Source organism: Hypanus sabinus (genome assembly GCF_030144855.1).
Source record: "Hypanus sabinus isolate sHypSab1 chromosome 24 unlocalized genomic scaffold, sHypSab1.hap1 SUPER_24_unloc_2, whole genome shotgun sequence".
NCBI lineage: Eukaryota > Metazoa > Chordata > Chondrichthyes > Myliobatiformes > Dasyatidae > Hypanus > Hypanus sabinus.
The window spans coordinates 1,173,526-1,192,210 of record NW_026778933.1 but is presented as its reverse complement, the minus strand read 5'-3'; the positions used below and the strand labels follow the sequence as shown (position 1 = coordinate 1,192,210).

Below are 18,685 nucleotides of genomic sequence, written 5' to 3'. Positions count from 1 at the left end.
TTACGAGGATGTTACTGGGGCTCGGGAATTGAGTTATGGAGAGAGATTGGACGGGTTGGGACTTTATTCCTTGGAGTGTAGGAGACTGAGGGGTGACCTTACAGAGGCGTATAAAACCACGAGGGGCACAGGTAGGGTGAATGTGCAGTCTTTTTCCCCAGGGTTGGGCAATCAAGAACCCGAGGGCACAGGTTTAAGGTGAGGGGGAGGGAGATTTAATAGGGACCCGAGGGGCAATTTTCTCACCCAGAGGATGGTCCGTCTATGGAACGAGCTGCCAGAGGAAGTGGTTGAGGCAGGAACATTAACAACATCTAAAAGACACTTGGACAGGTACACAGGTTACGGGGGCAAACGCGGGCACGTAGGATTTCGGTCTAAGGATTTGTTCGCGACGTGTGTGTACACAGTCCGGGAGAGACGAGAGAAACCTTTGCCCTCTTCACCTGGACACGCCCCGGTTGATCATTCCCCAGCCGGAAGTTGGCGGGCTGTTGTCGCAGGTCTCTCCGGCTCCCGGTAACCGTGTCCAGCGGGGCGTTCGGGTGTGTCCGTCCGGCGGGGGAGAGAGACCCGAGGCCTCTGTGCCTGTTCAGGCCGGACGATGCAGCGGGGAGCAGGAAATTATCCCGAGACAGAGCGAGCAGGTAGGTGGGAGCGCCGGCGAAGAGTAGATCCGCACCGCCCTAGTGGATCCACTGTGCGCGGAGCTCCCTCACCGCCCTCCCGCTGTGCGCTGAGCTCCCTCACCGCCCGCTCCCAGTGTGCGCGGATCTCCCTCACCGCCCGCTCCCAGTGTGCGCGGATCTCCCTCACCGCCCCCTCCCACTGTGCGCGGATCTCCCTCACCGCCCCCTCCCAGTGTGCGCGGATCTCCCTCACCGCCCCCTCCCAGTGTGCGCGGATCTCCCACACCGCCCCCTCCCGCTGTGAGAGGATCTCCCTCACCACCCCCTCCCAGTGTGCACGGAGCTCCCACACCGCCCCCTCCCGCTGTGAGAGGATCTCCCTCACCACCCCCTCCCAGTGTGCGCGGATCTCCCACACCGCCCCCTCCCAGTGTGCGCGGATCTCCCTCACCGCCCCCTCCCAGTGTGCGCGGATCTCCCACACCGCCCCCTCCCGCTGTGAGAGGATCTCCCTCACCACCCCCTCCCAGTGTGCACGGAGCTCCCTCACCGCCCTCCCGCTGTGTGCGGATCTCCCTCACCGCCCTCTCCCAGTGTGCGCGGATCTCCCTCACCGCCCCCTCCCGCTGTGCGCGGATTCCCTCACCGCCCCCTCCCACTGTGCGAGGATCTCCCTCACCGCCCCTCCCACTGTGCGCGGATTCCCTCACCGCCCCCTCCCAGTGTGCGCGGATCTCCCTCACCGCCCCCTCCCAGTGTGCGCGGATCTCCCTCACCGCCCCTCCCACTGTGCGAGGATCTCCCTCACCGCCCCTCCCACTGTGCGCGGATCTCCCACACCGCCCCCTCCCGCTGTGCGTGGATCTCCCTCACCGCCCCTCCCAGTGTGCGCGGATCTCCCTCACCGCCCCCTCCCAGTGTGCGCGGATCTCCCTCACCGCCCTCACGCTGTGCGCGGATCTCCCTCACCGCCCCCTCCCGCTGTGCGCGGATCTCCCTCACCGCCCCTCCCACTGTGCGCGGATCTCCCACACCGCCCCCTCCCGCTGTGCGTGGATCTCCCTCACCGCCCCTCCCAGTGTGCGCGGATCTCCCTCACCGCCCCCTCCCAGTGTGCGCGGATCTCCCTCACCGCCCTCACGCTGTGCGCGGATCTCCCTCACCGCCCCCTCCCGCTGTGCGCGGATCTCCCTCACCGCCCCCTCCCACTGTGCGCGGATCTCCCTCACCACCCCCTCCCAGTGTGCACGGATTCCCTCACCGCCCCCTCCCACTGTGCGCGGATCTCCCTCACCACCCCCTCCCAGTGTGCACGGATTCCCTCACCGCGCCCTGCCAGTGTGCGCGGATCTCCCTCACCGCCCCCTCCCACTGTGCGCGGATTCCCTCACCGCCCCCTCCCAGTGTGCACGGATCTCCCTCACCGCCTCCTGCCAGTGTGCGCAGATCTCCCTCACCACTCCCTCCCAGTGTGCGCGGATCTCCCTCACCGCCCCCTCCCACTGTGCGCGGATTCCCTCACCGCGCCCTCCCAGTGTGTGCGGATCTCCCTCACCGCCCCCTGCCAGTGTGCGCGGATCTCCCTCACCAACCCCTCCCAGTGTGCGCGGATCTCCCTCACTGCCCCCTCCCACTGTGCGCGGATCTCCCTCACCGCCCCCTCCCAGTGTGCGCGGATCTCCCTCACCGCCCCCTCCCAGTGTGCGCGGATCTCCCTCACTGCCCCCTCCCGCTGTGCGCGGATCTCCCTCACCGCCCCCTCCCAGTGTGCGCGGATCTCCCTCACTGCCCCCTCCCGCTGTGCGCGGATCTCCCTCACCGCCCCCTCCCAGTGTGCGCGGATCTCCCTCACTGCCCCCTCCCGCTGTGCGCGGATCTCCCTCACCGCCCCTCCCGCTGTGCGCGGAGCTCCCTCACCGCCCCCTCCCACTGTGCGCGGATTCCCTCACCGCCCCCTCCCAGTGTGCGCGGATCTCCCTCACCGCCCCCTGCCAGTGTGCGCGGATCTCCCTCACCGCCCCCTGCCAGTGTGCGCGGATCTCCCTCACCACCCCCTCCCAGTGTGCGCGGATCTCCCTCACCGCCCCCTCCCAGTGTGCGCGGATTCCCTCACCGCCCCCTCCCAGTGTGTGCGGATCTCCCTCACCGCCCCCTCCCGCTGTGCGCGGAGCTCCCTCACCGTCCTCCCGCTGTGCGCGAATCTCCCTCACCGCCCCCTCCCAGTGTGCACGGATCTCCCTCACCGCCCCCTCCCGCTGTGCGCGGATCTCCCTCACCGCCCCCTCCCAGTGTGCGCGGATCTCCCTCACCGCCCCCTCCCAGTGTGCGCGGATCTCCCTCACCGCCCCCTCCCGCTGTGCGCGGATCTCCCTCACCGCCCCCTCCCGCTGTGCGCGGATCTCCCTCACCGCCCCTCCCGCTGTGCGCGGAGCTCCCTCACCGCCCCCTCCCACTGTGCGCGGATTCCCTCACCGCCCCCTGCCAGTGTGCGCGGATCTCCCTCACCGCCCCCTCCCAGTGTACGCGCATCTCCCTCACCGCCCCCTCCCAGTGTGCGCGCATCTCCCTCACCGCCCCCTCCCAGTGTGCACGGATCTCCCTCACCGCCCCCTCCCAGTGCGCGCGGATCTCCCTCACCGCCCCCTCCCAGTGTGCGCGGATTCCCCCACCGCCCCCTCCCAGTGTGCGCGGATCTCCCTCACCGCCCCCTCCCGCTGTGCGCGGAGCTCCCTCACCGTCCTCCCGCTGTGCGCGGATCTCCCTCACCGCCCCCTCCCGCTGTGCGCGGATCTCCCTCACCGCCCCCCTCCCGCTGTGCGCGGATCTCCCTCACCGCCCCCTCCCGCTGTGCGCGGATCTCCCTCACCGCCCCCTGCCAGTGTGCGCGGATCTCCCTCACCGCCCCCTCCCAGTGTACGCGCATCTCCCTCACCGCCCCCTCCCAGTGTGCGCGCATCTCCCTCACCGCCCCCTCCCAGTGTGCACGGATCTCCCTCACCGCCCCCTCCCAGTGCGCGCGGATCTCCCTCACGGCCTCACCCTACAGCGCACAACTCCACTACAACAGCCTGGAGTACTCTCTGCCCCTCCTGGGATTGGAGTTCTGTCACCAACCCTCGCACAGGGCAGAGATACTTCACCCCCCTTTTCCTGTAGCGTGGGGGCCCATTTGCTTCCCCGCATATAGTAGGGTTTGCTCATCACCTCCCTTCCCACTCTGTGTGCGGAGCTCCCTCAACCCCTATCCTTTCCTCTCTCTGTCTCTCACCTCTTCCCCCTCCCCCTCTCCTCCCCTCTCCCCAGGCTCCCCATGGGTCGTGCCTCTCCGTGGAAGCACAGTTCACTCTGATGGAAGGGGATCCCTCAGACACCGGAGGGAGCTCCCTCTCCCCGGATCTAACTCCCTGGCACGTGCAGCCCAGAGGGCCGAGGATCAGCAGATGATGTGGGCAGATGCAAACCCAAAAGTGGTTCCACTTGGCATGGCACAGAGACGCCGCATCAGGTCAGTGATCCTCTGCTCTTTGCATGACCTTCTCCCCCCTCCCCCTCCTCCCTCCCCATTACTATAGCCTCATCCTCCTGTTGAAACCATGCCCCCCCAACACTCTCCCTGCCCCTGTCCTGTTCTAGGGAGATGAGTAAAGCCACTACTGCCTCGGACGGAAGCTGGAAGCAGTGGGAGGAGACACCCCGCAGATACTTGCAGCATTTCCAGAGGGATGTGCGGAATGCCCTCAGCTACATTGAGCCCTGGAGGAATTCTCTCCGTGAGATCGAGGGTACGTGAGTGTGGCTTTGTCCAACTCTCAACACAGTCCACTTGGGGAGGGAGAAAGGAAGATGGTGAAAGATTGCAGCATGCTGCTGTGCAGAGGGAGTTGGAAGTGCTTGTGCATGAATCACAAAGGGCTGGTTTGGAGGTGCAGCGGACTACCAAGAAGGCAAAAGGGATGTTGGCCTTCATTGCCAGAGGGATTGAATTTAAGAACAGGGTACTGGTGAGTACTGCATGCAGTTCTGGTCTCCTTACTTGAGGAAGGCTTTGGAGGTGGTGCATGGAGGTTCACCAGGTTGATTCCAGAGATGAGGGTTTTAGACTATGAGGAGAGATTGAGTTGCCTGGGACTGTACTCCATGGAATTCAGAAAAATGAGAGGAAATCTTACAGAAACATAAAAATTATGAAAGATAAGATAGAAGCAGGAAAGTTGTTCCCACTGATTACAGATCTGGGTGGAGATGTGGATGGTGTAGAAGATTGCCCAAGGAATCGGCAGGACAAAGATCTGTGGAAATGAATGTAGTATTAATTAATATTTAAGTGGTTTTGGCTAGAAACATTACCCTTCACTGCTTCTGCCACCTGACCTTTGAGAGGTTCACCAGGATTCCACCTGGATCAGAGGCCATGAGCTACAAGGAGAGGTTGGACAAACTTGGGTTGTTTTCTCTGGAGTGATAGAGGCTGAGGGGAGGTCTGAGAGATGTTTATAAGATTATGAGAGGCACAGATAGAGTAGACAGACAGTATGTTTCCCCCAGGTGGGAATGTCTTAATACCAGGGTTGCAGGCATTTAAGCTGAGAGGGGTTTGGTTCAAAGGAGATGTGATGGGCCAGTTTTGTTATACAGAGAGTGGTGGGTGTCTGAGACGGTGGTGGAGGTAGAAATGATAGACACGTTGAAGAGGTTGTTAGACACATGGATGAGCGGGCAGCGCAGGGTGACGGACGTTGTGTATGGGGAATGGGGGGAGATGGGCGTTGTGTATGGGGAATGGGGTGAGATGGACATTGTGTATGGGGAATGGGGGGAGACGGACATTGTGTATGGGGAATGGGGGGAGATGGGCATTGAGTACGGGGAACGGAGGGAGATGGACATTGTGTATGGGGAATGGGGGGAGACGGACATTGTGTATGGGGAATGGGGGGAGATGGGCATTGTGTATGGGGAATGGGGGGAGACGGACATTGTGTATGGGGAATGGGGGGAGATGGGCATTGAGTACAGGGAACGGAGGGAGATGGACATTGTGTATGGGGAATGGGGGGAGACGGACATTGTGTATGGGGAATGGGGGGAGATGGGCATTGAGTACGGGGAACGGAGGGAGATGGACATTGTGTACGGGGAATGGGGGGAGATGGACGTTGTGTATGGGGAATGGGGGGAGATGGTACAGGGAACGGAGGGAGACAGACATTGTGGAGGGGAATGGAGGGAGACGGACATTGTGGAGGGGAACAGAGGGAGATGGATATTGTGGAGGGGAACAGAGGGAGATGGACAATGTGGAGGGGAACGGAGAGAGATAGACATCGTGGAGGGGTACTGAGGGAGGTGGACATCGTGGAGGGGAACGGAGGAAGGTGGACATCGTGGAGGGGAACGGAGAGAGGTGGACATCGTGGAGGGGAATGGAGGGAGGTGGACATCGTGGAGGGGAACGGAGGAAGGTGGACATCGTGGAGGGGAACGGAGGGAGATGGACATTGTGGAGGGGTACTGAGGGAGATGGATATTGTGGAGGGAAACGGAGGGGGATGGTGCAGGGAACGGAGGGAGATAGACATCGTGGAGGGGTACTGAGGGAGACGGATATTGTGGAGGGAGACAAACATTGTCGAGGGGATTGCAAGGAGATGGACATTGTCTATGGGGAACGGAGGGAGGTGGACATTGTGGAGGGGAACGGAGAGAGGTGGACATTGTGGAGGGGAACAGAGAGAGGTGGACATCGTGGAGGGGAACAGAGGAAGGTGGACATCGTGGAGGGGAATGGAGGCAGATGGACATTGTGTATGGGGAACGGAGGGAGATGGACATTGTGGAGGGTAACAGAGGGAGGTGGATATCGTGGAAGTGTACTTCGGGAGATGGACATTGTGGAGGGGTACTGAGGGGGATGGATATTGTGGAGGGGAACGGAGGGGGATGGTGCAGGGAACGGAGGGAGATAGACATCATGGAGGGGTACTGAGGGAGACGGATATTGTGGACAGAGATGAACATTGTCGAGGGGATCGCAAGGAGATGGACATTGTCTATGGGGAACGGAGGGAGATGGACATTGTGGAGGGGGAACAGAGTGAGATGGATATTGTGGAGGGGGAACAGAGTGAGATGGACATTGTGGAGGGGGAACGGAGGGAGATGGTCATTGTGGAGGGGGAACGGAGGGAGATGGTCATTGTGGAGGGGAACAGAGGGAGATGGACATTGTGGAGGGGAACAGAGGGAGGTGGATATCGTGGAAGTGTACTGCGGGAGATGGACATTGTGGAGGGGTACTGAGGGGGATGGATATTGTGGAGGGGAACGGAGGGGGATGGTGCAGGGAACGGAGGGAGATAGACATCATGGAGGGGTACTGAGGGAGACGGATATTGTGGACAGAGATGAACATTGTCGAGGGGATCGCAAGGAGATGGACATTGTCTATGGGGAACGGAGGGAGATGGACATTGTGGAGAGGGAACAGAGTGAGATGGACATTGTGGAGGGGGAACGGAGGGAGATGGTCATTGTGGAGGGGGAACGGAGGGAGATGGTCATTGTGGAGGCTACTGAGGGAGATGGACATTGTGGAGGCTACTGAGGGAGATGGACATTGTGTATGGGGAATAGAGGCAGATGGACATTGTGGAGGGGAACGGAGGGGGATGGTGCAGGGAACGGAGGGAGATAGACATCGTGGAGGGGTACTGAGGGAGACGGATATTGTGGACAGAGATGAACATTGACGAGGGGATCGCAAGGAGATGGACATTGTCTATGGGGAACGGAGGGAGATGGACATTGTGGAGGGGGAACAGAGTGAGATGGACATTGTGGAGGGGGAACAGAGTGAGATGGACATTGTGGAGGGGTACTGAGGGAGATGGATATTGTGGAGGGAAACGGAGGGGGATGGTGCAGGGAACTGAGGGAGATAGACATGGTGGAGGGGTACTGAGGGAGACGGATATTGTGGAGGGAGACAAACATTGTCGAGGGGATTGCAAGGAGATGGACATTGTCTATGGGGAACGGAGGGAGGTGGACATTCTGGAGGGGAATGGAGAGAGGTGGACATTGTGGAGGGGGAACAGAGTGAGATGGACATTGTGGAGGGGTACTGAGGGAGATGGATATTGTGGAGGGAAACGGAGGGGGATGGTGCAGGGAACTGAGGGAGATAGACATGGTGGAGGGGTACTGAGGGAGACGGATATTGTGGAGGGAGACAAACATTGTCGAGGGGATTGCAAGGAGATGGACATTGTCTATGGGGAACGGAGGGAGGTGGACATTCTGGAGGGGAATGGAGAGAGGTGGACATTGTGGAGGGGAACGGAGAGAGGTGGACATCGTGGAGGGGAACAGAGGAAGGTGGACATCGTGGAGGGGAACGAAGGCAGATGGACATTGTGTATGGGGAACGGAGGGAGATGGACATTGTGGAGGGGAACAGAGGGAGGTGGATATCGTGGAAGTGTACTGCGGGAGATGGACATTGTGGAGGGGTACTGAGGGGGATGGATATTGTGGAGGGGAACGGAGGGGGATGGTGCAGGGAACGTAGGGAGATAGACATCGTGGAGGGGTACTGAGGGAGACGGATATTGTGGACAGAGATGAACATTGTCGAGGGGATCGCAAGGAGATGGACATTGTCTATGGGGAACGGAGGGAGATGGACATTGTGGAGGGGGAAAAGAGTGAGATGGACATTGTGGAGGGGGAACAGAGTGAGATGGACATTGTGGAGGGGGAACGGAGGGAGATGGTCATTGTGGAGGGGGAACGGAGGGAGATGGTCATTGTGGAGGGGAACAGAGGGAGATGGACATTGTGGAGGGGAACAGAGGGAGGTGGATATCGTGGAAGTGTACTGCGGGAGATGGACATTGTGGAGGGGTACTGAGGGGGATGGATATTGTGGAGGGGAACGGAGGGGGATGGTGCAGGGAACGGAGGGAGATAGACATCATGGAGGGGTACTGAGGGAGACGGATATTGTGGACAGAGATGAACATTGTCGAGGGGATCGCAAGGAGATGGACATTGTCTATGGGGAACGGAGGGAGATGGACATTGTGGAGAGGGAACAGAGTGAGATGGACATTGTGGAGGGGGAACGGAGGGAGATGGTCATTGTGGAGGGGGAACGGAGGGAGATGGTCATTGTGGAGGCTACTGAGGGAGATGGACATTGTGGAGGCTACTGAGGGAGATGGACATTGTGTATGGGGAATAGAGGCAGATGGACATTGTGGAGGGGAACGGAGGGGGATGGTGCAGGGAACGGAGGGAGATAGACATCGTGGAGGGGTACTGAGGGAGACGGATATTGTGGACAGAGATGAACATTGACGAGGGGATCGCAAGGAGATGGACATTGTCTATGGGGAACGGAGGGAGATGGACATTGTGGAGGGGGAACAGAGTGAGATGGACATTGTGGAGGGGGAACAGAGTGAGATGGACATTGTGGAGGGGGAACGGAGGGAGATGGTCATTGTGGAGGGGGAACGGAGGGAGATGGTCATTGTGGAGGGGAACAGAGGGAGATGGACATTGTGGTGGGGTACTGAGGGAGATGGATATTGTGGAGGGAAACGGAGGGGGATGGTGCAGGGAACTGAGGGAGATAGACATGGTGGAGGGGTACTGAGGGAGACGGATATTGTGGAGGGAGACAAACATTGTCGAGGGGATTGCAAGGAGATGGACATTGTCTATGGGGAACGGAGGGAGGTGGACATTCTGGAGGGGAATGGAGAGAGGTGGACATTGTGGAGGGGAACGGAGAGAGGTGGACATCGTGGAGGGGAACAGAGGAAGGTGGACATCGTGGAGGGGAACGAAGGCAGATGGACATTGTGTATGGGGAACGGAGGGAGATGGACATTGTGGAGGGGAACAGAGGGAGGTGGATATCGTGGAAGTGTACTGCGGGAGATGGACATTGTGGAGGGGTACTGAGGGGGATGGATATTGTGGAGGGGAACGGAGGGGGATGGTGCAGGGAACGTAGGGAGATAGACATCGTGGAGGGGTACTGAGGGAGACGGATATTGTGGACAGAGATGAACATTGTCGAGGGGATCGCAAGGAGATGGACATTGTCTATGGGGAACGGAGGGAGATGGACATTGTGGAGGGGGAAAAGAGTGAGATGGACATTGTGGAGGGGGAACAGAGTGAGATGGACATTGTGGAGGGGGAACGGAGGGAGATGGTCATTGTGGAGGGGGAACGGAGGGAGATGGTCATTGTGGAGGGGAACAGAGGGAGATGGACATTGTGGAGGGGAACAGAGGGAGGTGGATATCGTGGAAGTGTACTGCGGGAGATGGACATTGTGGAGGGGTACTGAGGGGGATGGATATTGTGGAGGGGAACGGAGGGGGATGGTGCAGGGAACGGAGGGAGATAGACATCATGGAGGGGTACTGAGGGAGACGGATATTGTGGACGGAGATGAACATTGTCGAGGGGATCGCAAGGAGATGGACATTGTCTATGGGGAACGGAGGGAGATGGACATTGTGGAGGGGGAACAGAGTGAGATGGACATTGTGGAGGGGGAACGGAGGGAGATGGTCATTGTGGAGGGGAACAGAGGGAGATGGACATTGTGGAGGCTACTGAGGGAGATGGACATTGTGTATGGGGAATAGAGGCAGATGGACATTGTGGAGGGGAACGGAGGGAGATGGACAATGTGTATGGGGAATAGAGGGAGATGGACATTGTGGAGGGGAACGGAGGGAGATGGACATTGTGTAGGGGCAACGGAGGGAGATGGACATTGTGGAGGGGAACAGAGGAAGATGGACATTGTTCTGGCCATACATGATTAATTGGGGTCTAGGATAGAGCAGTTGAGCCCGTTTCTCTGCTGTATGGTGTTGTGACCAGTCACCTTGATGGTAAACCCCACTCTAACTCCCTGTCCACAGGCCATTTTGGAACAGGCATCCGTTCCTACTTCAGTGTCCACCGCTTTCTGATTGCCCTGAACTTCTGCTCCTCTCTGCTGCTCTTCGCCCTGGTGGTCACCCCCGTCATCATCAAGCAGTCTTCTCACACTGCGAACTCGCCAGGTATGTCCTGTCTCCGAGGGGGAGGTGTGAGAGAGTGTGTTGAGTTTCAATAGGGTGGGATGTTGCCTCGTCCACGATCAATCTAACCTTTCCATCTTTCCGTCTGACTCCATGTTCTATCATCCTTATTAAATGTCCTTAATGTACCTCTACCACCACCCTGGCAGAGCCTTCCACACACCCAGCATCCTCTGACATCACCCACCCCTTATATTTTCCTCCAATCACCTTAAAGTTTAACCCCCTCATATTAGCCTTTTCCACCCTGGGAAAATGTCTCTGCCTGTCCATTTGATCTATGCCTCTTATCATCCTGTACACCTCTATCAAGTCATTTCTCATCCTCCTCCGCTCCAAAGAGAAGCCCAGCTCCTTCATCCTTTCCGTGCAGATGTTGCTGAATCTCCTTTGTACCCTCTCTAAAGCTTCCACGTCCTTCCGATATCGAGGCAACTAGAACTGAACACAATATTCCAAGAGTGATCTAACCAGTGTTTTACCTCATGGCTCTTGAACTCAATCTCTAACGAATGAAGGACAACTCGTCATACTCCTTAACTGCCCCATCAACTTGCCTGGTAGCTTTGGGGATGTGGACCCCAAGATCTCTCTGTTCCTCCAGACTGCTGAGAATCCTGCCATTAACCTTGTATTCTGTCTTCAGATTCCACCTTCCAAAGTGAATCACTTCCCACTTTTCCATCTGTCACTTCTCAGCCCAACTCTACTTTTTAATTATTTAGAGATATGGCAGATATGGTAGCGTAACCAGCCCCTCCTTTATTTAGAGATATGGCAGGGTTACCAGCCTTTCCGATCCAATGAACCCAGAATTACTCCCATGTGACCAATTAATGTACTGACATGACAGTGAGAGGAAACCCACACACTCTCAATCTCCTTGTATACAGCGACGGGAATTGAACCTGCGTCACAGGCGCTGTAAAGCGTTATGTTAATCATGAAGGATTCAGAATCAGGTTTAATATCACTGACATAACATGACATTTAATGAGTTTTGGCAGCAGTATATTAGCATATGCAAATTACTGCATGCACATCATATGTAAATTACTACACGCATATTATCATATTTACATAACCATATATTACCATATGTAAATTGCTGTACATATATTACCATACACTCATTTGTTACATATTCCGGCAACAATAAATATATGAGTTAGGCAAGGGTTTTTATAACAAACAACACGTTTATTAAACACTGAAAACAAACCCCCCCAAAAGTAAACAAACACCAACGTAACCGGAAAACAGCTGCTGTGTGGCAGCGTAAACAGTTCTTAAAGCGATGTTGCAAAAACAGTTCTTTAAAGTAGTATTGCCACAAGTTCAAAATGCTCACAGTTCATTTAAAAGGAGAGACTTTATAAGACGATTTAAATTCTCTTTCACGTCGTTTTGTTTCGATCCCCGGCGTCGAATTTTTCCCACAAAGAATTTACGAAACGAAACGGCTTAAAGGCACTGACCTTTCCTTTATCACACTGTCCTCAATCTTCTGCTATCCCGCAGAGATTAACAATGAGACCAGTCCACGAATTCCTTTCGAATAAGGAATAAATAAGGTCGAACCAGTTTCACCGTCGTAAATCGATTCTCCTCGATCTTTAACTCCCGAACTCCGATCTTCACTCTCCACTGATTTCTCAAGCTAGCAGTATTGTAAAGAACCTGCTGGCAATGACCTTTTAAACTTTAGGCATTAGATAAAAACTTCATCCTTCAACTAAACTGCGTCATCACATTAAATCACGCAGTGGCATGAAGTCAACTTGGCAAATCCAGCCACGAACTGCCCCCCTCACAGGGTGGGGTCTTCCTTTTATAACCTGTAAAAAAAAACTGTCACATGATCTCTACTGGCGGGGAAAATGACATCACTCCACCATCACAAGACCATTACCTCAAGTCCAGTATAGCTTCAACCCCAGTCACGTGACAAGGGTACCACTGTCATGTGACACGAGTACGTAACACATTACCATATATTATGGTATATAAATTACTGTATATACATTACCATACATAAAACACTATACAATAAGAAGTATTTGTAGTTATGTAGATAAATTAATTAAATAAGTAGTGCAGAAAGAGACTGAAAAAAAGAAATAAATAGTGAGGTATTGTTCATGGGTTCAATATCCATTTAGAAATAAGATGGCAGAGGGGAAGAAACTGTTCCTGAATCGTTGAGTTTTCAGGCTCCTGTACTTCCTCCATGGTGGTAACAATGAGAAGAGGGCACGTCCTGAGTGCTGGGGGTCCTTAATGAAGGATATTGCCTTCTGAAGATGTCCTCAAAGTCGATGCTGAGGAGGCGAGTGTCCATGAGTTTACAACTTTCCAATCCTGGGCCCTCCATCCCGGACGGTGAAGCAGCCAGTCAGAATGTTCTCCACCGTACATCTGTAGAAATTTGTGAGGGTCTTTGGTGACACACCAAGTATCCTTAAACACTTCCCAAACTCCAAATGAGATATAGCCACTGGCTTGCCACCCTTGTAGTTGCATGAATATGTTGGGATGTTGACACCAGGAACTAGAAACTGCTCAACCTATCCACTTCTGATCCCTCGATGAGGACTGGTGTGTGTTCCCTCAAGTTCCCCTGCCTGCAGTCCACAATCGATTCCTTGCTCTTACTGGCGTTAAGTGTGAGGTTGTTATGTCACCCCTCAACCATCTTGTTCCTGTAAGCCTTCTCAACTGAAAATCAGTTAACAGCAAATTCAGCAGCAAATTTATAGATGCCATTTGAACTGTGCCTAGCCACACAGTCATGGATATAGAGAGTAGAATAATGGGATACACTGCCCTGCATCCTGTCAATGTCCCATTGTAACTCACGACAACCTTGTACACAATCAACTACTCCACAACCCTTTGTGTTACGCTCTCACCTCTCTCCAAGCAGTGTCTTGAGTTTCAGAGGGGTTCTTGGGGTGGGAGGGAAGGAAGGAGTGCTGAGTTTTGGAGGGGTGGGACTCTCCCTCTCTGCAACTGGTCAGTCCGTCTGCTCCCGTTTCAGACACTCCATTCCCTCCGGGAAACTGCAGCCGATATGATTACACAGACCCTGGGCTTGTCAGCTTCTACGAGATGATCTTGCACCTTCTTTCTGGGACGGTATGTCACTGCGAAGACTCCGGTTTCCTGGATGCGCTCACACTGATTCCTTACGACCTCTGGGAAAACGGCCTGCAGGAGATTGTCACAGAGTGTCCCAGACAGATACTGGGCGGAAGTGAAGGTGTACGGTTGGGACATGGACCCCAAGAGTTGGGAAGCTGTGTAAAAGTTTCGGGTCACCCCATTTCAGGAAAGGTGGGGGGACTTTGGAGAGGGTGCAGAGGAGGTTCACCAGGATGCTGCCTGGATTAGAGGGCAGGAGCTACAAGGAGAGGTTGGACAAACTTGGGTTGTTTTCTGTGGAGCGGCAGAGGATGAGGGGAGATCTGATAGAGGTTTATAAAATTAAGAGAAGCACAGATAGAGGAGATGGGGGTGAGGGAGGGGTTTGAAAGGACAACGGGGAGTGTAGGGGTTACAATGATAGGGAGGGGGTGGGGGATGGGTTTGAACAGGAGGACGGGGAGTGTAGGGGTTACAGAGATAGGGAGGGTTTGAACAGGAGGCTGGGGAGTATAGAGGTTACAGAGATAGGGAGGGGTTTGAACAGGAGGACGGGGAGTATAGGGGTTACAGAGATAGGGAGGGGGTGAGGGAGGGGTTTGAACAGTGGACAGTGAGTGTAGGGTTACAGAGATAGGGAGGGGTTTGAACAGTGGACAGTGAGTGTAGGGTTACAGAGATTGGGAGGGGTTTGAACAGGAGGACGGGGAGTGTAGGGTTTCAGAGATAGTGAGGGGGTGAGGGAGGGATTTGAACAGGAGGACGGGGAGCGTAGGGGTTACAGAGATAGGGAGGGGGCCAAGGAGGGGTTTGAACAGGAGGACGGGGAGTGTAGGGTTACAGAGATAGGGAGGGGTTTGAACAGGAGGACGGGGAGTGTAGGGTTACAGAGATAGTGAGGGGGTGAGGGAGGGGTTTGAACAGTGGACAGTGAGTGTAGTGTTACAGAGATTGGGAGGGGTTTGAACAGGAGGTCGGGGAGTGTAGGGTTTCAGAGATAGTGAGGGGGTGAGGGAGGGGTTTGAACAGGAGGACGGGGAGTGTAGGGGTTACAGAGAGGGAGGGGGTGAGGGAAGGGTTTGAACAGGAGGACAGGGAGTTTAGAGTTACAGAGATAGTGAGGGGGTGAGGGAGGGGTTTGAACAGGAGGACGGGGAGTGTAGGGGTTACAGAGATAGGGAGGGGGTCACGGAGGGGTTTGAACAGTAGGACGGGGAGTGTAGGGTTACAGAGATAGGGAGGGGTTTGAACAGGAGGACCGGGAGTGTAGGGGTTACAGAGATAGGGAGAAGGGGAGAGGGGTTTGAACAGGAGGAAGGGGAGTGTAGGGTTACAGAGATAGGGAGGGGTTTGAACAGGAGGACGGGGAGTGTAGGGGTTACAGAGATAGGGAGGGGGTGAAGGACAGGTTGGTTCTGAACCAGATCTCTCTTCCTCCCGGACAGGGGTTCCTGGAATTCTCACTGTTGTTTTATGGGTTTTACCCTGCAGAAGGGCAGGACGAGGGGGGTGTTTGGTACCAGACGCCCCTCGCCTACATCCTCACTGTTGCTGCCTCTTTCCTCCTGATGTTCACCTGCATCGTGCACAGGTATGTCCTTACCTCAACCCAGTGGTGTGTACCTTATCTTTCCCTCCACCCTCAATCCCTCCCCATCTCTCCCTCCAGTTCCTCCCTCAACTCTTACTCCACCCTCAGTCCCTCCCCCTCTCTCTCCACCCTCAGTCCCTCCCCGACTCTCCCTCCATCCTGTCCACAACACAAGCCCTCCTTCCCTCAACCCTCCCCTCTATCAGCTCAGCCCCACCACCTCTCCATGTGACTTCACCTTCCACCTCCTCTCCCAAACCCCTACCTTACCCTCCTCTTCCCTCACACTCCCTACCATTCGCTCCTCTCCCCGTCCTCTCTCATACATCCTCTTTTCTCCGTCACATTGGCCCTGCCAGCCCCTTGCTCCAGTTTAAGGTGTGTTCTGTCTCTGCCCGCCTAGGGCGTCACTGGGTTACAAGCAGAGCTACCTGTTATCTGGCGATTCGCTGAGTGACTACAGCCGGATGGTGTTTTGTGGTTGGGATTTCTGCATCTCACAGCCGGGAGCGGTGTTCCTCCGTCACCGCAGCCTCGCGCAGGAGCTGAGGGTGAGCCAGGGAGTGGGAAACCAGTGGAGGAAGGTTAGAGATTCCTTGGCAATGTTTCGACTAGACTCTGGTACTCTACTCAAGATTAGTCAGGGCACCAAAGATTACTGGGAGAAGGCAGGAGAATGGGGATGAGAGGGATAATAAATCAGCCATGATGGAATGGTGGAGCAGACTCGATGGGCAGAATGAGGCCCATCTTTCATCTTCTGGTCTTACAGAGGAAGAGAGGACAGGGTGGAGTAGCAGGTGGGATAGCTGGGTGAGGGGGAGAGGGACGGTCTGGGGGAGAGTGAGGTGGGGGAGGGATGGCCAGAGAGGGAGGGACTGCTGGGGGAGCGTGAGGGAGGGAGAGACAGCAGTGGGGCAATGGAGTGGTAAGTGGGACAGCCGGGAAGGGGAGGGATGGCCGGGGGGGAGTGAAGTCGCGGGAGTGATGGCAAGGGAGAGTGGGGTGATGGGGGAGAGTGAGGTAGGGGAGGCACAGTGGAGCGGCACGAGGGACAGTTGGGGGAGTGTGAGGGCTAGAGGGGCAGCCAGGAGGGAGTGGAGTGGCAGGAGGGAGTGAGGGGCGAGGGATGGCTGCAGGGCAGTTTACTGGTGGGATGGACTGCAGGGGGAGAGTGGGGGGTGAGGGACCACCGGGAGAGAGTGAGGGGCGAGGGATGGCTGCAGGGCAGTTTACTGGTGGGATGGACTGCAGGGAGAGAGTGGGGGGGTGAGGGACTGCCGGGGGAGAGTGGGGGGTGAGGGACTGCCGGGGGAGAGAGTGGGGGGTGAGGGACTGCCGGGGGAGAGAGTGGGGGGTGAGGGACTGCCGGGGGAGAGTAGGGGGTGAGGGACTGCCGGGGGAGAGAGTCGGGGGTGAGGGTCTGCTGGGGGAGAAGGGGGGGTGAGGGACTGCCGGGGGAGAGAGTGGGGGGTGAGGGACTGCCGGGGGAGAGAGTCGGGGGTGAGGGTCTGCTGGGGGAGAAGGGGGGGTGAGGGTCTGCTGGGGGAGAAGGGGGGGGTGAGGGTCTGCTGGGGGAGAAGGGGGGGTGAGGGTCTGCTGGGGGAGAAGGGGGGGGTGAGGGACTGCCGGGGGAGAGAGTGGGGGGTGAGGGACTGCCGGGGGAGAGAGTCGGGGGTGAGGGTCTGCTGGGGGAGAAGGGGGGGTGAGGGTCTGCTGGGGGAGAAGGGGGGGGTGAGGGACTGCCGGGGGAGAGAGTGGGGGGTGAGGGACTGCCGGGGGAGAGAGTCGGGGGTGAGGGTCTGCTGGGGGAGAAGGGGGGGTGAGGGTCTGCTGGGGGAGAAGGGGGGGGTGAGGGACTGCCGGGGGAGAGAGTGGGGGGTGAGGGACTGCCGGGGGAGAGAGTGGGGGGTGAGGGACTGCCGGGGGAGAGAGTCGGGGGTGAGGGTCTGCTGGGGGAGAAGGGGGGGGTGAGGGACCACCGGGAGAGAGTGGGGGGTGAGGGACCACCGGGAGAGAGTGGGGGGGGGGGGGATGAGGGTCGGCCAGGGGAGAGTGAGGCTGGGCTGGAATGAGTGAGGATGGCTGGGGTGGTGGAGTAGAGTGGCAGGAGGGTCAGTCAGGGTGAAGTGAGGTGGGGAGGGTTGGCCGGGTGAGAGTGGAATGGGGGGGGCGGTGGGACTGCCGGGGGGGGGAGTAGAATGATGGGAGAAAGTGAGTTGGGGAATGGAAAGGAATGCAGTGTTGGAGTGTGAGGAGTGCAAAGGAGGGTAAGTGTGATCAACTCAAGTTCTGGGATAACAGTTCAAACATTTATTTCTCTCTTCCTTCACCCTTTCTCCCCAATCCAACATTCACTCTTCTCGCTCCCTCTCATTTGCTTTCCCTCCCTCCTCATCACTCTGTCATCCCCTTTCTCTCCCTCACACTCCTTCACTTTCACTCTCTGTCTCCCTTGCCCTCTCCCTCCGTCTCTTGCCCTGTATCTCTCCCTTGCTCATTCCCTCTCCACCTCACCATTTCTCTCCCTTTCTCTCCAGCTCCCTCCTCCCCCACTCTCCCTGCCCTCTCTCGCCCCCTCACTTCCCCTTTCTTTCACTCCTCCCCTCCCCTTCTCCCTCACCCTCTCCTACCTCTTTCCTCCACTCTCGCTGGTAGATGTCGTTGGAAGAGGAACAAATGCGGAAAGTTCAGGCAGAGCGATCGGGGCTGCAGCTCTGTCAGTTGGTATTCTGCCGCATCCTACTGACCACCCTCACCCTGCTGATCATCGGCGGAGCGTTCTACGCCATATTCCTGGCCACTGAGTTCTCCCAGACACAATCGGTAGGGACAGTGGCCCTCGCACAACTGCGGGAGAGGTGCCCCTGGAGAGAGGGAACAGAGGGAAAGGGCCCTCAGAAGGAGAATGGAGGGAGAGTAAGGCCATTGGAGGTAGAACAGAGGGAATGAGACTCTCCTCAGGATATAGAGTGAGGAGAACCTTCTACAGGGAATGGAGGTAGGGTGATCTTGGAGAAGGGACTCTCAGTGAGGGACAAGGATGGAGATGGACATTCAGTGAGGGGACAGGAGGGAAAGGGATCCTCAATGAGGGACAAGGAGGGAGTGAGACCCTCAGTGAGGGGACAGGAGGGAGGGACACGGGACAGCAGGGAGAGGTACACAGTGAGGGGCAGGGGGAGTGGGACCCTCAGTGAGGGACA

At 56.8% G+C, this 18,685-nt stretch overlaps 1 protein-coding gene across 1 annotated transcript in view; it reads left to right on the top strand.

Moving 5' to 3' along the window:
- The first annotated feature begins 452 nt into the window (after positions 1-452).
- The window catches only part of tmc4 (transmembrane channel-like 4), a 32,578-nt gene continuing 14,345 nt past the window's right edge, over positions 453-18,685 (top strand). Inside the window, exons 1-8 of the mRNA XM_059957565.1 lie at positions 453-647; positions 3,933-4,134; positions 4,263-4,411; positions 10,583-10,726; positions 13,785-13,882; positions 15,334-15,479; positions 15,883-16,030; positions 18,138-18,305. Coding sequence (XP_059813548.1) covers positions 605-647; positions 3,933-4,134; positions 4,263-4,411; positions 10,583-10,726; positions 13,785-13,882; positions 15,334-15,479; positions 15,883-16,030; positions 18,138-18,305 — 1,098 coding nt within the window. The 5' untranslated portion in view covers positions 453-604. The remainder of the gene's footprint in view (positions 648-3,932; positions 4,135-4,262; positions 4,412-10,582; positions 10,727-13,784; positions 13,883-15,333; positions 15,480-15,882; positions 16,031-18,137; positions 18,306-18,685) is intronic.